At 48.9% G+C, this 20338-nt stretch overlaps 1 protein-coding gene across 1 annotated transcript in view; it reads right to left on the bottom strand.

Annotated features, from left to right (window-relative positions):
* Positions 1–20338, bottom strand: part of LOC147725648 (dedicator of cytokinesis protein 2-like) — a 1712066-nt gene that overhangs the window by 145882 nt on the left and 1545846 nt on the right. The window contains exon 39 of the mRNA XM_086964476.1: positions 4040–4196. Within this exon, the coding sequence (XP_086820602.1) occupies positions 4040–4196 (157 nt within the window). The remainder of the gene's footprint in view (positions 1–4039; positions 4197–20338) is intronic.

Genomic DNA, 20338 nt, shown 5'->3' with positions numbered 1-20338 from the left:
GTAAATTAAATCTATTCCCTATCCTAGAGCGCCCCCCAGCGCAATGCGTGGTACAAGTTTTGTTGTAAAGGATGTTTCCCTCAGTATGTGATAGACGGATTTGTAGAAGTTTTTTTAATGCACAAGTTTGGGTGACAAATAATTTTGAATACTGTTCTATTTTAAGGAATTCTAGTTGTAAACGCTGAAATAGTAGAATTGCACTCAAATCGACTTTAATGAGACATCTAGAGGTGTGTTTATTAATCTTCTGATGTTCGGCTCATCTTTCTCATGCTCTCTCTCCCTCTCAATCAACTTCCGCTTCCGCTGCCTGCCTCGCTCCCCACAGCCTTCAGAGCACATGGATTGGTTCTTTTCCTCAGAGTGCATGGATTGTGATTGAAACTTTCTTCGTGTATTAACTGTCCCACCCCCAGGACATTCCCACCGCAGCTGTGATGAGGCTGGTGGAATACACCGGTGTATGGTTTTGTTTGACAAACGTTTCATACTGTGTTGTGCATCTCGGGACAGCAACAGCGGGCGCTGCTGGGGCGCCTTGAAGCTGGGTTAGTGTTTTAAAATGACTTGGACACTTTACCTTCCCATTTGTCCAATACTCGCCATCACTAGCCAGGCCATGCTGAATGTGCAGTCTTTGCTTATTACCTGTCCATAAAAATGTGTATAAAGCCCCTGGTTTTGGGGGTGACCCGGAGGCGTCCCCTTTTCTACCAGAGATGCTCTCAGTTTCCTTTCTGATCCTGACAGTGATCGCGTAAACACTTTGGGGCAGATTTATGAAGGACTTGCGCCACGTTTACGCCGCCGTTGCGTGACGCAACGGCGCGGAAACGTGGCGCATCCCTGCGCCCTATTTACAACGTGACGCATCTAGGAGATGCGTCACGTTGTACAGCACTGCGCCATGAGGAGGCGTTCCTGCGCAGGGGGGGGGCGTTCCTGCGCAGGAACGCCTCCTGAAAGTGGCTGAGTGAAATCTATGAGATTTCACTCAGTCACTTTCAGGGCAATGCTGCGTCAAAACCCTGCGCCTGCTTGAAGCAGGCGTAAGGCTTGAGGCAGCATTGAAAGAATAGGCCCCCCCAGAGCATTGCTGGAGCTGCGTCGCGCTTGCGACGCAACTGCAGCAATGCGTCACTTTTACGGCACAGATGCGTGACGCATCTGTGCCGTTTTTGCCCCATGGTGCGCCGCATTATAAATACGGCGCACCATGGGTGGAGGAGCAGCGGCGCACTGTGGCGCATGTTAACTGGCGCATCCCTCGGGATGCGCCAGTTAACAGAAATCTGCCCCTTTTTCTTTCCCTCCTGAGACTCTGTCTAATTTATTGCAGAGAGTAAGATGATTTTCTTTTTCCATCAGAGCTGCTCCCGTTTCTTTTATGATTTTGCAGCTCATTTGGGACTTAGAATAATTCTGATGTCTGGTTATGCACTCTGCATTTAATGTCTTTATGGCATCTTTTGCATTATTCTGTACTGCTGGATTTTGTAATAAAACCATTTAACTTTTCCCACACTATCGAGTGGACCCAGTTATTTATTTTATTATTCTGCTACATTTATGTTCGGCCTGATGTTGGGAAGGGTGTCTCTTATCGCAAGATCAAGGGTGATGGGGCAGAACTTCTAAGGTAAATTTTGGGGTTGTCTGAATTTTGGGGTGCAATAAAATTTAGGGTTTTTGCTTCTGCTTCTACAGATATGTGGCAGTGCGGGTCCTTAGATCTTTGTCAGCCATCAGTTAAGGCAGCGGTTATTCATTATCCTTCTAAATAATGTTGTCTGCTGGTTATATTTCATAATGCACCTCTCTAGTTCCACTCTGCTATAATTACAAGTTTTATCCTAAAGTAACAAAAGGACAGATGTACGTAGCTTAGTGTTTGTGATTAACAAATTGCGAAAGTTTGCGATTCGCTATTTGGTCATCGTAAACACTAGTGTCTGAAAGTGTGTTTTGCACTTTTTGCGATTCCCAGTGGGTTGCAAATAGACCTACCTCATAAATATAAATGACACAGGTCTCAGTTTGCAAAAATCACATGGATGGTGGCCTGCTGGGGTCAGCAGACCTTCAGGTCTGTGATTGCTTTTAAATAAAGCAATATTTTTTTTCCAATGCAGCCTGTTTTCCTTAAAGGAAAATGTGATGCGTTTCAAAAAGAAAAACAAAATGTTTACTTTTTCATTTTTTAAGTGTTCCTGCTCTTAAAAAATATATTTTTTTCATTCTCAAACGGGAAGAGGTCCCATGGGAACCCCTTTACTTTGACAAACGGCTTACCACTAACTTTGAGTTGGAGGTAAACTGAGGGTGTGTGTGCGAAGTTCTTTGTCCTGAGCGCTGTATGGAACGACTGCATTTCGGTCTTAAAACTTTGGAAAATACCAATGCGAATTGGTATTAGGAAGGGACGCCCTAAACACACCTCTTCCAAATACCGATTCGCAATCCCAAATTGTAATTTGGTAACAGGTTTGAAAATGCCTTTTTGCGTTTGCAAACGGCTCGATTCTGCAAACAATATTGTACATCTGGCTCTCGGTTCTCTGACACTTGGATTTTGGCCTCTTGCAAGATAGATATTGTCTTCAGAGTAGCCACACTGCTTCAGTCTTTTCACCAACATATTAATTCACTCTGCTGTTTTTTTCTTGTCTGAACAGTTATGCCTCGCGTGGACCATCTCACCCATGGCATGGTTGGTGAGCTCCTGGCATAGGGTAAACTGTTAGAAGCTGCCTCCTTCGTAAACAGCATTACCACCCCGAGCTGAGGAGGTGGACTTGATGTATTAGGTAAACATTTTCATTCCTTAGGTAAATAACATTCATCAGAATCGAAAACTCAAGTAGGGTCAGCAAAACTGGTATTTTTGCAACCTGGACACCAGTGAAGGCCATTCATCCCTGTGGCAAAAATTCAAACAACTATTTAGTGGGTTAGACCATCTCTGTTTCTGGCTCACGCAGGACAACTCAATCCCTAACAAACTCAGGGACAAAAGTAACTTCCTGCTCCTCAAGACAGAAACTCAAACGTTTACAGTTCTCAGTGTTTGAGCTGTCATTAATCTGTCTTCATTATTGACCCACCATGGTCTTACAAGCACAGGCATCAAAGCTTTTTGCGATCGCAAACGGTGCGAATTGCAAAAATCGGCCGTTTGCGATGGCAAAATCAGCTTTTGGGATGCATCAAGGGTGAAGGCCCTCGCAATTTGAGAATTCGCAAATACTTGCGAGTTCTCAAATTGCGATTGCATTTAAGGAATCGCATTTTGCAATTCCTTAAATGCAATGCATGAAAGTTTTGAAAATAGCGATTTCGCAATTAGGGTGAGCAAATTACCATGAGGTTGAACCTCATGGTAATTTGTGAAAACTTTGAAAAATGCACTTTTGTGCATTTTTCAAAGTTTCATGTTGTGCACGCACATGCCTTTAGGGCATGTGTGTACGCATCATATGTGCACAGATTAATTTCAGGGGTGCAACAGGGTGTCCTTTGGACACCCCTGCATATTTGAAATCGCATTCTCAATTTGCGATTCGCTAATTGCGAATCGCAAATTGAGAATGTCTTCCCATTCATTCCTATGGGCCTGTAAGCCCAGAGGAATGAATGGGGAGGCATTCCTTAATTGTGACTCGCAATTTGCGAGTCGCAATTAAGGAATGTTTAGAAATCGCAAATTTTTCAGCGATTTCTTCATGCATAGGCTTTTGCCATTTCTTAATGGCGATTCCTTAAAAGTCGCAATTAAGAAATCGCAAACCCTAACAATGATGCATGTGCCTGTTAGAGTATTTACTATATGATCAAATAAAATAAATAAAACAAAATACATTTTGAAGGCTCTTAAGGTCTCGGATCTGCTCCAAGGCCATAGACGGAAGACCATAGACATAGACAAAAGACTACAGTTTCTGTTGTTTAGACGCTAATGTTAATGTTTGAGGCCGCAAACAATGTGTGCATGACTGAGCATGAAGTTCTTTTAGTGGTACCCCACCCTGCCCCTCACCAGTAGGTTGACTGTACAGCTCATGCAGTAGGCCTTGTTCTCATCGTTCATCACAGCTCGGTAGTCCAGAAGTCTTTCCAGCAGACCAGTCACGAGGGCAACAAAGTTCTCCCCTGGTTTGGCCAACTGGGGATGCTTCTTACAGCAGCTGAGGAGGCTGGAAGGACATGAGATTGTGATGTGAGTGAGCAATCAGACAGCAAATACAACCAATAAACTGTTAAAATTATGCCTATAATGCCTGTATTCAATGAACTAGTCATTCACAGCCGCTCCACCAGCACGCGAGGATCATCAAAGGATGAGCAGAATGAGGGATAGGACGAAGGACTGATAGATGAATGGAAGCTCACACTTTGATCTTCAAGAGCAGCATTTAATAAAAGTATTGGGGCGGTTGCTGAACCTTCAATAACCAACTGTGTCCCGGGTTGGTTTCCTTTTGTCAATAGACACCTGCTGGTCTTCCAAAGAATCAGCTGGGTGTCATATATTTGTAAAAGTCAATTTTCTGGGACACGGGATCAGGGTAACACCTGCCATATAAGCCGAGTACAAACTTCATTGGCCCTTACCACAAAAAGCGACTCGCTATAGAAATAGGGTCCTTAGTTGGCAGTGGTTTGCACCCTGTCCAAGTGGAGACCCCCACTCTAGTAAGAATAAGTGTAGTAGACGCTAAGTTTACCTGTGCTCACCCTCTGGTAGCTTGGTCAGAGCAGTCAGACTAAACTAAAGAGGCAATGTGTAAAGCATGCACAAACACACACAGTAACACAGTCAAAACACCACAAAAGTACTCCACACCACTTTAGAGAATAGTCAATATTCATCTGAGTAAAACAAGGCCAAAATGACAAAAATACAACATAAAAATGTAAAGATACAAATCTTCCAATATTAAATGTGATTATAGCGCTTAAAACAACAAAATCTCCGGCTGGGGCTATCTCGATGTGCTTGACTGGGACGAATCCACAAGTTCAGGCTGTCTGCGCTGGAGCGAGGGTCTGCTACAGAAACGTACAGATCCTGGTTAAAGTACCTTGGAGACATTGACACTCAAAGACGTTGCGTGGTGCCGGGGAGGTGAGGGCGTCATGGAAGCGGACTGCTAGGCAGGTCATTGGCACATTGGTGCCTGGGGACAGCGCATTGCACAAAGGAAGTGAGGTGTCACTGAACCAAGTGATAGAACAAACAAACAATATCCCAACTGTTGTTGCTGTGGAGACAATTAAACATGTCTGCAAAAAACAATACTTGAGCGGAAATAAGGAGACTCAATTCGTTTTTTAAATCGTGCTAATAATATATTACACTCTCACACTTTGCGCCGTTCAAGCTATCCACAATTCTCACTTGCGTCGCCGCTTTATGTGTCACTTGCACATACCTAGCACCAAGTCCAATTCGGGTTGTTTTATTATTCATTTTTGTACAGCGCTGCTATAACTGTATTTTCTACTTTTTTCTAATTATACGATGCCGTGAGCACGAGTTAAAAACGAATCGAGTCTCCTTATTTCCGCTCAAGTAATGCTTTTTGCAGACATCTTTAATTGTCTCCACAGTAACACCAGTTGGGATATTGTTTGTTTATTCTATCCTTCTACCCAGATCCCAACGTGGTTTATGGGTCACACTCCTGTATTATTTTACTGAAGCAAGTGAGGCATTGGTTCCTGAGACGGTGCAGAGTTGTTGAGCCACGGATGACCAGGGACAATGCGAGGCGCAGGGCAGTTGATGCAGCGAGGCATCAATTCCGATGGCGTTGTGGTGTCTATGTTCATTGAGGGTCAAGCTGCAAGTCATCAGCTATGCAGCATTGAAGTCACACCACGGCGGAGTCAGAGTTGGGTATGATGGACTTCAGTGATGCGGTACTCGGAACTCATGCGATGGCAGTGCTTCGGTGGAGCTGCGATTGTGTCGCGGACTGAATTACAAGTCATGGCCATTGCATTGAGTGAGGACCTTGGCTTCGATGCAGGCAGCAGCCCTGGTTCTGAAGTCACACTCGGAGATGAGGTGTTAGTTTCTTTTTTTCAGCACAGAAACTCACTTCCAAGGGCCCGAAAAAGGGATTTGGCACAACTTGGCAGAGTGAGAGTCTCAGCAGAGGAGCCCTGGTTCTGCAAGTGAAGTCTTTGATGGCCTTGAGACTTCCAACAGGGGGCAAGCTCAACTCAAGCCTTTGGATAAGTGTTAAACAGCAGGATTCAGACAACAAAGTCGATCATATCCCCCTCAGGACAGAAGCAGTAGTCCAAACAGCAATGCAAGAAGCAAAGTGGCAGTCCCCCCTGGCAGCACAACAGTTCTTCTTTCCGGCAGAATGCCCTTAGCCCAGAAGCATTCTGAGTATATGGTCTGAGAGGTTCAGTACTTATACCCATTTTAACCTTTGAAGTAGGGAGTCTTCAAAGAAAGTTCTTTGAAGTGCACAAGACTCTTCCCTTCCTGGCCCTGTCTCCAGACACACTACAGGAGGTAGGCAGCTCTTTGTGATGGGACAGCACAACCCTATTCAGGTGCAAATGTCAACACCACCTACCACTCTAGCTCAGGAAGACTCATCAATCAGGTGATGGACCATCAGGAAATGCAGGATACACCTCAACTCCCTTTGTGCCTGACTGTCTAGAGTGAATTAGCAAAGCCCAGCTGTCGCCCTGACCCAGACCTGTAGTCTAGGGACAGTCAGAAACAAAGAATGGTTGAAGTAAGAAAATACAACTTTTAAAAAAGTGTCATTTGTAGACCAGCAATTTAAAAACCAACTTCACTAAAATATGTGTTTTTAAATTGCGAGTCCAGAGACACCAAACTTCAATTTTCTATCTGCTCCCAATTGGAAGATACACTTGTAAAGTGTTACAAGGCAGCTCCAATGCTAACCTATGAGAGAGTTGGGCCTTGCTGTAGTGAGAAACACATGTTGTCGTTTTTACTACCAGGACATGTAAAACTCAAAAGTACATGTCCTATCTTTTAAATGCACTGCACCCTGCCCATGAGGCTACCTAGGGCCTAGCTTAGGAGTGCATTACATGTACTAAAAGAGAAGGTTTGGGCTTGGCAAGTAGGTGAACTTTCTAGGTCGGCATGGCAGTTTAAAACTGCACCACAGGCTCTGCAGAGGCAGGCTTGAGACATGTAGGCTGGGCTACTCGTGTAGGTGGCGCAATCATGCTGCAGGCTCATTAGGAGCATTTGATTATGGGACCTGGGCACATGTAGTGTACTGCACTAGGGACTTACCAGCAAATCAAATATGCCAATCGTGGAGAAACCAATAATACCACATTTTAGAGGAGAGATGATATGCACTTTAGCACTGATTGTAGTGGTAAAGTGGCCAGAGAACTAAAGCCAACAAAAGAAAGGTCAGAAAAAACCGGAGGAAGAAAGCAAAGAGTTTGGGGATAATCCTGCAAAAAGTGGCACTAAAAAAGGGAAGAGTACACAGGTGTCTCCACACTGAAAGCAGCTTCATCAGCACACCTGGTTTGAACAGTCACTGTAGGAAATATGTGCTTGCTGCGGTTAGTGTTGTTTTGGAATGGCTGCTGGCTGTGGATAGCTGCTGTGTGGAAAGACAGCAGGCTGTGGATAGCTGCTGTGTGGAATGACAGCAGGCTGTGGATAGCTGCTGTGTGGAATGACAGCAGGCTGTGGATAGCTGCTGTGTGGAATGACAGCAGGCTGTGGATAGCTGCTGTTTTGGAATGGCTGCTGGCTGTGGATAGCTGCTGTGTGGAATGACAGCAGGCTGTGGATAGCTGCTGTGTGGAATGACAGCAGGCTGTGGCTAGCTGCTGTGTGGAATGACAGCAGGCTGTGGCTAGCTGCTGTGTGGAATGACAGCAGGCTGTGGATAGCTGCTGTGTGGAATGACAGCAGGCTGTGGATAGCTGCTGTGTGGAATGACAGCAGGCTGTGGCTAGCTGCTGTGTGGAATGACAGCAGGCTGTGGCTAGCTGCTGTGTGGAAAGACAGCAGGCTGTGGATAGCTGCTGTGTGGAATGACAGCAGGCTGTGGATAGCTGCTGTGTGGAATGACAGCAGGCTGTTGATAGCTGCTGTGTGGAATGACAGCAGGCTGTTGATAGCTGCTGTGTGGAATGACAGCAGGCTGTTGATAGCTGCTGTGTGGAATGACAGCAGGCTGTGGATAGCTGCTGTGTGGAGTGACAGCAGGCTGTGGATAGCTGCTGTGTGGAATAATAGCAGGCTGTGGGTAGCTGCTGTGTGGAATGACAGCAGGCTGTGGATATCTGCGGTGTGGAATGACAGCAGCCTGTGGATAGCTGCTGTGTGGAATGACAGCAGGCTGTGGATAGCTGCTGTGTGGAATGACAGCAGGCTGTGGCTAGCTGCTGTGTGGAATGACAGCAGGCTGTTGATAGCTGCTGTGTGGAATGACAGCAGGCTGTGGATAGCTGCTGTGTGGAATGACAGCAGGCTGTGGATAGCTGCTGTGTGGAATGACAGCAGGCTGTGGCTAGCTGCTGTGTGGAATGACAGCAGGCTGTGGCTAGCTGCTGTGTGGAATGACAGCAGGCTGTGGCTAGCTGCTGTGTGGAATGACAGCAGGCTGTGGCTAGCTGCTGTGTGGAATGACAGCAGGCTGTGGCTAGCTGCTGTGTGGAATGACAGCAGGCTGTTGATAGCTGCTGTGTGGAATGACAGCAGGCTGTGGATAGCTGCTGTGTGGAATGACAGCAGGCTGTGGATAGCTGCTGTGTGGAATGACAGCAGGCTGTGGATAGCTGCTGTGTGGAATGACAGCAGGCTGTGGCTAGCTGCTGTGTGGAATGACAGCAGGCTGTGGCTAGCTGCTGTGTGGAATGACAGCAGGCTGTGGCTAGCTGCTGTGTGGAATGACAGCAGGCTGTTGATAGCTGCTGTGTGGAATGACAGCAGGCTGTGGATAGCTGCGGTGTGGAATGACAGCAGGCTGTGGATAGCTGCTGTGTGGAATGACAGCAGGCTGTGGATAGCTGCTGTGTGGAATGACAGCAGGCTGTGGATAGCTGCTGTGTGGAATGACAGCAGGCTGTTGATAGCTGCTATGTGGAATGACAACAGGCTGTGGATAGCTGCGGTGTGGAATGACAGCAGCCTGTGGATAGCTGCTGTGTGGAATGACAGCAGGCTGTGGATAGCTGCTGTGTGGAATGACAGAAAACCTCCAACCAGGGATAGGGTTGTTGGGGTCCCTATCAAACATATCTCCTCAGTAAAAATACAAGCACAGGATCTGATAACGCTGAAAGCGCTGACACTGTTGCGCTACAGGGGTAAAAGGTATAGATGGCTGCTGGGCAAAAGGGACGTGGGTGCACTGCGAATACGGAGGTTCCGCATGTGGACGCTGGAATGTGAAATGCCTACAATGGGACTGTTGTCAGCTAAACCTAACAGTAATAATGTCGGATTGTGGACATCATGATAGTACTCCATATGTTCCAGGTGGAGATGACACAACTCTTTATTCCTCTTATGCTCGCCTTAGTCACATAATAGATTGTAAGATGTATCATATATTGTTATGCCTGGTCACAAAGTATCTATCTTTATTTTAATTGTTTAATAAAATTCATTAAAAGTAAAAAATCAAAAAAAATCAGGGATAGGATAGTGCCTCTGCCCACTGGAGGTAGTCGCTAGATGGTGTAGACACTCTAAAGGTAAGTAGCCCATTGTCTACTCCCTGTCTTCCCTTGTAATGCCCCTAAATTCAGTATGGTGGCTCTCAAGACCTTGACTTGAGATTCCATAGACCCAAAGAAGACAAAGGAAGAAAACGTGCTACTAATCCAGGAACTGAGCCCCGCAGCAGAAGAAACCGGCACCAAACCCTGCGTACCGAGAAGGGCTCGACAACTGCGGTCTGCCATCCCTACCTGAAACATGTACAGACTCTAAGAACCCTGGAGTCCAGCCAGCCTTTGCCAATTGCCTGGGACCTCCCTTTGGGCTAGTGGTACTAGTCCCCAGCACATCGCCGGTAAAAGACCGCCACGAGGTGAAGACCGGCACAGATTGTATTGACGCGATTCACCTCGTCACCCAAAAGTTGCAGCAGCCAAGGCCTGTTGATCACCAGTCCACTAACCGACCCCTTCAAAACGCATCCACCAGCCTGAGTGATCCTCACAATGGCTGTGACCGACGCTGGAAACAGCCCCTCTCAAGTGAGCCTGTACCTGCTTTTCGGTGGCTTAGACTGCATAAAAGTAGCAACTCGGGCATGACGGCTTGACCGTGACAGACTGCCCTCACCGCATCTCGAGCTGAATGCTGCTGGTGAAGATCCAACTCTGCATCCTAAGGCCTAAGGAACCTCTGAGCCAGGTGACCTGGACCCAGAGCCCTGGGACTTCCGAAACTCTGACTCCCCTGGAGTACAACTACGACTGAACTCTGGGTGACTGTTGTTCCCTTGAAAAACTGTGGCAGAGTGGTCCTTCCATTGACAATAAATGTGTTGCTGGTACTCCGCTATCTAACCTTATGCTTTTCTTCCTCTTGACCACGACGGTCTCTGCCTAACGGTATTGACCACTGTTGCTAAAAACCTATAAGCATTTATTTTTTGAACGGCATTTGGTTAAAAATCAACATACAAAACATTTATTAAGTGGTTGGACGAAGTTCTTGGTTTCTAGCAATATCTATAAAATATACGATTTTATTTTCCTAATTGGTTTCGGGTTTGTTCTTGAGTGTGTGTCTCATTTATTGCCTCTGTGAGTACAACAAATCCTTAGCAATACCCTCTGATAAGCCTAACTGCTCCCCACAGTACCACAAAAGAGAGCGTTAATATTATCTACTTTAACTTCTGTTAATCAATTGGGGACCCACTGGACTCTCTGCACAGTGTACTTCGTTTTAGTGCACTATAGAGAGAGCCAGCTTCCTACAGTGTAGAATGCTGCTAGCTTTGGACAGTCAATGAATGAAACGTCCCCTGTCAGTGGACAGCCAGCCAGTGTAAGGAGTGTGCACTGGCTGTAAACAGTCACTGCACGGCGGGTGCACTGGCTGTATGTAAACAATCACTGCACGGAGGGTGCGCTGGCTGTATGTAAACAGTCACTCCACGGAGTGTGCACTGGCTGTAAACAGTCACTGCACGGAGGGTGCGCTGGCTGTATGTAAACAGTCACTCCACGGAGTGTGCACTGGCTGTAAACAGTCACTGCATGGAGGGTGCACTGGCTGTATGTAAACAGTCACTGCACGGAGGGTGCACTGGCTGTAAACAGTCACTGCACGGAGGGTGCACTGGCTGTATGTAAACAGTCACTCCACGGAGGGTGCACTGGCTGTAAACAGTCACTGCACGGAGGGTGCAATGGCTGTGGACAGTCACTGCATGGAGGGTGCACTGGCTGTAAACAGTCACTGCACGGAGGGTGCGCTGGCTGTAAACAGTTGCTGCACGGAGGGTGCACTGGCTGTGGACAGTCACTCCGCGGAGGGTGCACTGGCTGTAAACAGTCACTGCATGAAGGGTGCACTGGCTGTAAACAGTCACTGCATGAAGGGTGCACTGGCTGTAAACAGTCACTGCACGGAGGGTGCACTGGCTGTGGACAGTCACTGCATGGAGGGTGCACTGGCTGTATGTACACAGTCACTCCACGGAGGGTGCACTGGCTGTGGACAGTCACTGCATGGAGGGTGCACTGGCTGTCAACAGTCACTGCACGGAGGGTGCGCTGGCTGTATGTAAACAGTCACTGCACGGAGAGTGCGCTGGCTGTATGTAATCAGTCACTCCACGGAGGGTGCACTTGCTGTGGACAGTCACTGCATGGAGGGTGCACTGGCTGTAAACAGTCACTACACAGAGGGTGCGCTGGCTGTGGACAGCCACTTCTTGGAGGGTTCACTGGCTTTAAACAGTCACTCCACTGAGGGTGCACTGGCTGTGGACAGTCACTGCATGGAGGGTGCACTGGCTGTAAACAGTCACTCCACAGAGGGTGCGCTGGCAGTGGACAGTCACTGCATGGAGGGTGCACTGGCTGTAAACAGTCACTCCATGGAGGGTGCACTGGCTGTAAACAGTCGCTGCACGGAGGGTGCACTGACTGTAAACAGTCACTCCACAGAGGGTCCACTGGCTGTAAACTGTCACTGCATGAAGGGTGCACTGGCTGTAAACAGTCACTGCCCGGAGGGTGCACTGGCTGTGGACAGTCACTGCATGGAGGGTGCACTGGCTGTATGTAAACAGTCACTGCACGGAGAGTGCGCTGGCTGTATGTAAACAGTCACTCCACGGAGGGTGCACTGGCTGTGGACAGTCACTGCATGGAGGGTGCACTGGCTGTAAACAGTCACTCCATGGAGGGTGCACTGGCTGTAAACAGTCGCTGCACGGAGGGTGCACTGACTGTAAACAGTCACTCCACAGAGGGTCCACTGGCTGTAAACAGTCACTGCATGAAGGGTGCACTGGCTGTAAACAGTCACTGCCCGGAGGGTGCACTGGCTGTGGACAGTCACTGCATGGAGGGTGCACTGGCTGTATGTAAACAGTCACTCCACGGAGGGTGCACTGGCTGTGGACAGTCACTGCATGGAGGGTGCACTGGCTGTCAACAGTCACTCCATGGAAGGTGCACTGGCTGTAAACAGTCGCTGCACGGAGGGTGCACTGACTGTAAACAGTCACTCCACAGAGGGTCCACTGGCTGTAAACAGTCACTGCATGAAGGGTGCACTGGCTGTAAACAGTCACTGCACAGAGGGTGCGCTGGCTGTGGACAGTCACTGCATGGAGGGTTCACTGGCTTTAAACAGTCACTCCACTGAGGGTGCACTGGCTGTGGACAGTCACTGCATGGAGGGTGCACTGGCTGTAAACAGTCACTCCACAGAGGGTGCGCTGGCAGTGGACAGTCACTGCATGGAGGGTGCACTGGCTGTAAACAGTCACTCCATGGAGGGTGCACTGGCTGTGGACAGTCACTGCATGGAGGGTGCACTGGCTGTAAATAGTCACTGCACGGAGGGTGCGCTGGCTGCATGTAAACAGTCACTGCACGGAGGGTGCTCTGGCTGCATGTAAACAGTCACTGCACGGAGGGTGCTCTGGCTGTGGACAGTCACTGCATGGAGGGTGCACTGGCTGTAAACAGTCACTGCACGGAGGGTGCGCTGGCTGTGGACAGTCACTGCATGGAGGGTGCACTGGCTGTAAACAGTCACTGCACGGAGGGTGCGCTGGCTGTGGACAGTCACTGCATGGAGGGTGCACTGGCTGTAAACAGTCACTCCACGGAGGTTGCACTGGCTGTGGACAGTCACTGCACGGAGGGTGCACTGGCTGTAAGCAGTCACTGCACGGAGGGTGCGCTGGCTGTCGACAGTCACTGCATTGAGGGTGCACTGGCTGTAAACAGTCTCTGCACGAAGGGTACATTGGCTGTAATTGCATTTATATACAGCTCACTTCTCCTGACAAGGTGTTGAAGTGCTTTACGCTGCAGCCTGTGGCTCCAGAGCCCAAGGTTAGTGGTTAATTCTATGTTATTTGTTATGGTGGGCTACAGGGGTTAGACTTGTGCACTCAAGCAAACCCTCCCGTCCAGGGACTGCAGTTTCGTTGTGGTAGATTGAATGAATGGGTGTTATGTGTGATTAGTAGTGGTGCTGGGGAATGGTTACGATATTTCATGCAGATGGTTGGTGGGGTGAAGAAATGCTCTACAGGAATTAGGTATAGTTAGATTGCAGGGCATGACTTTCAAGGAAGGACAGATTGTGCTGTTTGCAATATGTTGGTTGCAATTTGCAGAAATACATTAATATAGTCTTATAGTCCGCCGTAGTGGGCTATACCGGCTTTTAAAGGCCTGCTACAGCGTTAAAGACCAGAGCCGAAGGCGAGGGACTTTAACAAGGGAGCGGGCCTTTAATAGCCGGTATAGCCCAGCTACTAAGGGCTATAAGGGTATTAGAACATTCTGCCACTAGAGGGCAGAATGTTCAAACAAATAAAACAAAGGACTCTTGGAGTTCGAGGGGTTTTAATTCCCACGGGCTCCGGAAGGCCTTTGAAAGCAACATTGGAATGTGCTTGTAGCAGCACCGAGCACTCCATTTTTTCAAGGGCGCTCCCAACATTCCAATGTTCTAGTAAAGATTAAGGCAAGCACTCAGAGAAGCTTGTGATCAGAGAGAGGCGTAGAAAGGAAGGAAGGGAGGAGAGGGACACTCCAAAGAATAAAGGAGAGGCAACAATCAGACTTTTTGCGTCAGGTCTGTTTTCGTGCTGTATTTGAGACATATAGAGGTGGCTTGTTGAGATAGAATGCAATTGAAGTGGAAAAATGCACACAGAAACTCATGATTGGCAATGGGAGATAGTGCTATAAGAGGTACACTTGACAGGCATCTGGGCCCTCTGTGCACTTAAATGTCCTGCAGCACACCATTCCAGACGCAAACTAACCTCTGACATTGCTGTGAACCACCACTGCCAGGAATGTGCACAGTCTGTGGACGATCACTGCCAGGAATGTACACAGTCTGTGGATGGTCACTGCCAGGAATGTGCACAGTCTGTGGACGGTCACTGCCAGGAATGTGCACAGTCTGTGGATGGTCACTGCCAGGAATGTGCACAGTCTGTGGACGGTCACTGCCAGGAATGTGCACAGTCTGTGGATGGTCACTGGCGGGAATGTACACAGTCTGTGGACGGTCACTGCCAGGAATGTGCACAGTCTGTGGATGGTCACTGCCAGGAATGCGCACAGTCTGTGGATGGTGACTACCAGTAATGTGCACAGTCTGTGGATGGTCACTGCCAGGAATGCGCACAGTCTGTGGATGGTGACTACCAGGTATGTGCACAGTCTGTGGATGGTCACTGCCAGGAATGTGCAAAGTCTGTGGACGGTCACTGCCAGGAATGTGAACAGTCTGTGGATGGTCACTGCCAGGAATGCGCACAGTCTGTGGATGGTCACTGCCAGGTATGTGCACAGTCTGTGGATGGTCACTGCCAGGAATGCACACAGTCTGTGGACGGTCACTGCCAGGAATGTACACAGTCTGTGGGCTGCGAAGAATGTGCACAGTCTGTGGATGGTCACTGCCAGGAATGTGCACAGTCTGTGGACGGTCACTGCCAGGAATGTGCACAGTCTGTGGATGGTCACTGCCAGGAATGCGCACAGCCTGTGGATGGTCACTACCAGGTATGTGCACAGTCTGTGGATGGTCACTGCCAGGAATGTGCACAGTCTATGGATGGTCACTGCCAGGAATGCGCACAGTCTGTGGACGGTCACTGCCAGGAATGTGTACAGTCTGTGGACGGTCACTGCGAAGAATGTGCACAGTCTGTGGATGGTCACTGCCAGGAATGCGCACAGTCTGTGGATGGTCACTGCCAGGTATGTGCACAGTCTGTGGATGGTAACTGCAAGGAATGTGCACAGTCTGTGGATGGTCACTGCCAGGAATGCACACAGTCTGTGGACGGTCACTGCCAGGAGTGTGCACAGTCTCTGGATGGTCACTGCCGGGAATGTGCACAGTCTGAGTGTTAAAATCTAGTTTGCAACATCAACATTATCGGCGCCATCTTGTCCCTTTTCAGGCTCGTATGTGCGCGTAAGTAGTAGCCATTTTGAATGCCATGGCCTCTCTGCCCACTGCCGATAGCCAGCCCATCTCTCTCTCTCTCCCTCTGACCTCGCAAGCATCCCCCGCACGCTGTCAGCCCCCGCTCTCACATGCTTGGGCCATAAACCTCCCCTTCAGCGCGACCCTGCCTCGGAGCCACATTCCGTACCCAGCTAGACACCTCCCTTCATCCCCTTCATGATCACACATCCTTTGATAAACCCCCTTCCTCTGTACCCGATTGTCCAGGCCCGATCCCAGGCCACCACCTGGCCCTGCGGATGCAGTTTATTGCCCCCTACAGTAGGAAGCTGCCCCACTTCAAAGGATCTTCGACTGATCAAAGCCCCCACCCCATGAGATTCGATCAGCCGCACACATTCCGGGAACCAGCGGAATGTCCAGCTGCGCGACAGTCATCACCTACTGAGATCGGGGTGGGGATTTCTACTGTAAATGTGTGTGGGAACGGGCTTGAAGCGGGGATTCCGAGGATGTCGTTCCGTACTTCAAAGTATTTGCAAGAATGTGCCACATGTAATAAACTGTAATAAAGACCCTAAACCTGTGTATAAAAGGCCAGGCCTCAGAGATGCGTTTAGAGCACCTCGAGAAGATACCCTGTTGTCTGATTTGACGTGTTCTGCTCCATCGGAATAAACTCCTGTTTCCTGCCTTCCAGTCTCCAGCGCCTGCCTCTTTGTTTGATAATTTCGAGTGGTTTGAGAGGCGGCTAACGCCGGGCAATACTTTAAGGTTTTCGGTAGAAATCGGCCCTACCTTTCACAATTAGCGACCCAAACATGGGGCCCATCAGCGACACGTGGATCTGTTCACCAAGTATGGACTAGTCGCCGTAGCCTGTAGTAAGCTATGGCATAAATATACGAGAAAGGATCAGGAAACTCAGTGGCCACTGATAGGATCCTTTGATGACGATAAATTAAATGTGCTGGAAACAGCCCTTCGAAACAATAAGATAACGCCCACTATGCTTGATAGTCTCGGCATGTGGCGCAAAGAAGCAAAACAACGAAAAAAGAGAAACGAAGTCAGATTAGAGAAAGAGCTACGAAAAGCAGCTCACCTAGCTGCTAAAAAGTTAGAGGAAGAGATAAAGGAGAGAGAGGAAGCCAAACAGAAGCAAGAGTCCGAAACATGGAGCCAGTGCCCCGTTAGAACACCCCCTACGCTCTACCCTGAGTTACCCTCGAAACAACGAGCGAACGATGATTTATTGCTAGGTCCCCCAATCATCTATATGCCCCCTCCATATGCCCCTTCCCAACCCATAGTACAGCACCCGCAGCCCCCAAGCACAGGTGAGAATAGTGCCAGGGCCTCAGTCCTCACGGCCTCCGCGCCGGCCGAGCCTCTTGTACTTGACGCAACGCAGACAGCAACATCAGATAACCCCGAGGCCCAAAAGAAAGATTCCACTAGAGTGAACAGGTTGAGCAAGGATGAAAGAGCAGGAATCGATAAGATAGTAAGGACACTGGTGGAATGAAAGGAGAGCGAAGAGTATGTAACGGATATGTACAATTCATATGCGATTTTGTTACCACACCCTCAATACCTATGAGGACCGATATCAAGACAAAGGTCCTGAGAGTCTAACGATCTTGTATAGGAAAGTCGACATTGGGGATGAAGGCGAGTGTGATGTGACGGACCTCTTCACGCGCACGCTTGAAGTTTTCCTCCACCTCACCGAACAGAGGTTAGAAGCTAAAACTACGACTCCTGTATCGACCGAACCTCGAATAGAAAAAACTAATACAATGATGCCTATAAGGGAAGCCGCTCCCTACTGGGTTCCCCCACGAGGTCAGGGAACGCATGATGACGTTAACCATCAAGATGCGAGTGGGAGGGTAGTTTATAACTGGGTCTACCAACCATGGGATCGACAAGATATCCTGACGTTCCGAAAATCCCTGCCCGATTTACGGTAAAACCCCACTGCCTTTTATACTGAATTAGGTACAGCCTTGGGTTCGACGATTATGACCCTAGCCGACATTGATTTGTTTTTCGGGTTATGTCTGCCAGCTGATGTGTGAAAGCAAATCCGGAAAGTCGACCACCTTGAGCTTTTCGGACATACCTGGTCACAACTCGATGGCATACACAGACAACGAGAGCCTGGACAGAAACCTTTGAAATCCATTTTAGAACTTCCAGACAAGATCGTCCAGAAATTGAAAACCCTGATCCCAGAAAAGAACGTGGACTGGTCGGTAGTAACGGCCTGCCACCAGAAACCCCAGGAAGACGTATCAGAATACTTCTCCCGGTTTGAGACGGTGTTTTCCGATTACAGTGGCCAGGACATGACCACTGCAACCGGACATCATCTGTTTGTCCAGAACTATGTTAAAGGTCCGTCACAGGGGGGTCTCTCAGAAACTACAGGCTAGCGAGAGTAGTTGGGCGGCCTCCAAGCCAGCGGCTATCCTTCAGATGGCCCAGTATTATGAGCATCAAAAGAACGAGAATGATAGGGCGACTGAGAAAAAGAAAAAGGACCTGAAGGGAAGGGTGATGATCGCACAGTTGCAGGGGGTGACTATAGGAAGAGAGCAGTACAAGGGAAATTACCAGTCGAATGCTCCTAGAAATCCACCCCCTAAAGACCGTACGCCCGCACCCTATGTTGGACGTAAAGACATCGACGAGAACCAGTGTGCATTTTGCAAGGGATTTGGCCATTGGAAATCCCAGTGTCCGGTTCTGTTAGAGATGAACAAGAATAGGGACACAAGAGATGTAGCGGGTGGGCCTAGAAACAGAGGACAGGGACGAGGGTCCACGAACGACACCAACAACGACAGGCCAGGCAGACCGAACACATTTGACCGTCCCCGACAGAACCAGTTCCCATGATGCACTGGGCCAGGGACAGACTAATTTGCATGTAGCCAGGTTCTGAGCTGGGATGGTGCAGTGAGCTAAAAAACGGTGATGGATCAAGCCCTGATCTGTTGACTGGGTAGGAGTGTCTTGCTTAATTCAGATACTCTGTCCATCACCACCCCCTTTTTGAATCGTTTTGACCACCACAAGTGTGGAAGGGTATACTCAGATGTGAGTCCTTGCTCACTGCACCATCAGGATTCAAGCAAGCCGGGCCGAAGACGGCTGTAATGCCAGAAACCGGTCCCCGGAAGCTTGTTTCCTTTCTGGTAAAGATTGGCTGTGTAGTTTGGTCTGCCCTGTTCCCATGATGCACTGGGCCAGGGACAGACTAATTTGCATGTAGCCAGGTTCTGAGCTGGGATGGTGCAGTGAGCTAAAAAACGGTGATGGATCAAGCCCTGATCTGTTGACTGGGTAGGAGTGTCTTGCTTAATTCAGATACTCTGTCCATCACCACCCCCTTTTTGAATTGTTTTGGCCACCACAAGTGTGAAAGGGTATACTCAGATGTGAGTCCCTTGCTCACTGCACCATCAGGATTCAAGCAAGCCGAGCCGAAGACGGCTGTAATGCCAGAAACCGGTCCCCGGAAGCTTGTTTCCTTTCTGCTAAAGAATTGGCTGTGTAGTTTGGTCTGCCCTGTTCCCATGATGCACTGGGCCAGGGACAGACTAATTTGCATGTAGCCAGGTTCTGAGCTGGGATGGTGCAGTGAGCTAAAAAACTGTGATGGATCAAGCCCTGATCTGTTGACTGGGTAGGAGTGTCTTGCTTAATTCAGATACTCTGTCCATCACCACCCCCTTTTTGAATCGTTTTGGCCACCACAAGTGTGGAAGGGTATACTCAGATGTGAGTCCCTTGCTCACTGCACCATCAGGATTCAAGCAAGCCGGGCCGAAGACGGCTGTAATGCCAGAAACCGGTCCCCGGAAGCTTGTTTCCTTTCTGGTAAAGAATTGGCTGTGTAGTTTGGTCTGCCCTGTTCCCATGATGCACTGGGCCAGGGACAGACTAATTTGTATGTAGCCAGGTTCTGAGCTGGGATGGTGCAGTGAGCTAAAAAACGATGATGGATCAAGCCCTGATCTGTTGACTGGGTAGGAGTGTCTTGCTTAATTCAGATACTCTGTCCATCACCACCCCCTTTTTGAATCGACTTGTCCCTGCTTGACACTCTACCTCCATATCTGTGGGCCAAGACTGACTCGGACGTAGGACGCATGATGATCGACCCGGTGCACATAACTGTTCGACAAGACGCAATACTACCTAAACTTCCACAATATCGGATATCGCCCGAGGGCGAGAAGGCATTGGTAAAGATTATCCAGTCCCTGATAGATGCAGGAGTGGTAGAGGAAGTAGTTAGCAATGTTTGCAACAGCCCTATCCTACCCATTGTAAAGAAGCAGGATGAGGGAGATGAGAAAGCGTACCGCTTCATCATCGACCTACGAGAGGTTAACAAAGTAGTTGCACCTCAGTACCCCGTAGTCTCAGACATCACCACTATTCTGACTCTGATTCCTTCCACTGCCACCACCTTCACTGTCATCGACCTCAAGAACGCTTTCTTCTCTATCCCCATCCTCCCAGACAGCCGCTACCTCTTCGGCTTCACCCTAAAAGCCTGCTCATGGAGATTTTGTCGAGCACCCCAAGGCTACACTGAAAGCCCCAGCATCTATAGCCAGGCCCTCAAGAGACAAC

The sequence above is a fragment of the Lissotriton vulgaris genome, chromosome 3_2, assembly GCF_964263255.1.
Source record: "Lissotriton vulgaris chromosome 3_2, aLisVul1.2, whole genome shotgun sequence".
In the NCBI taxonomy this organism is placed as follows: domain Eukaryota; kingdom Metazoa; phylum Chordata; class Amphibia; order Caudata; family Salamandridae; genus Lissotriton; species Lissotriton vulgaris.
This window is presented reverse-complemented; position numbering and strand designations above follow the sequence as displayed.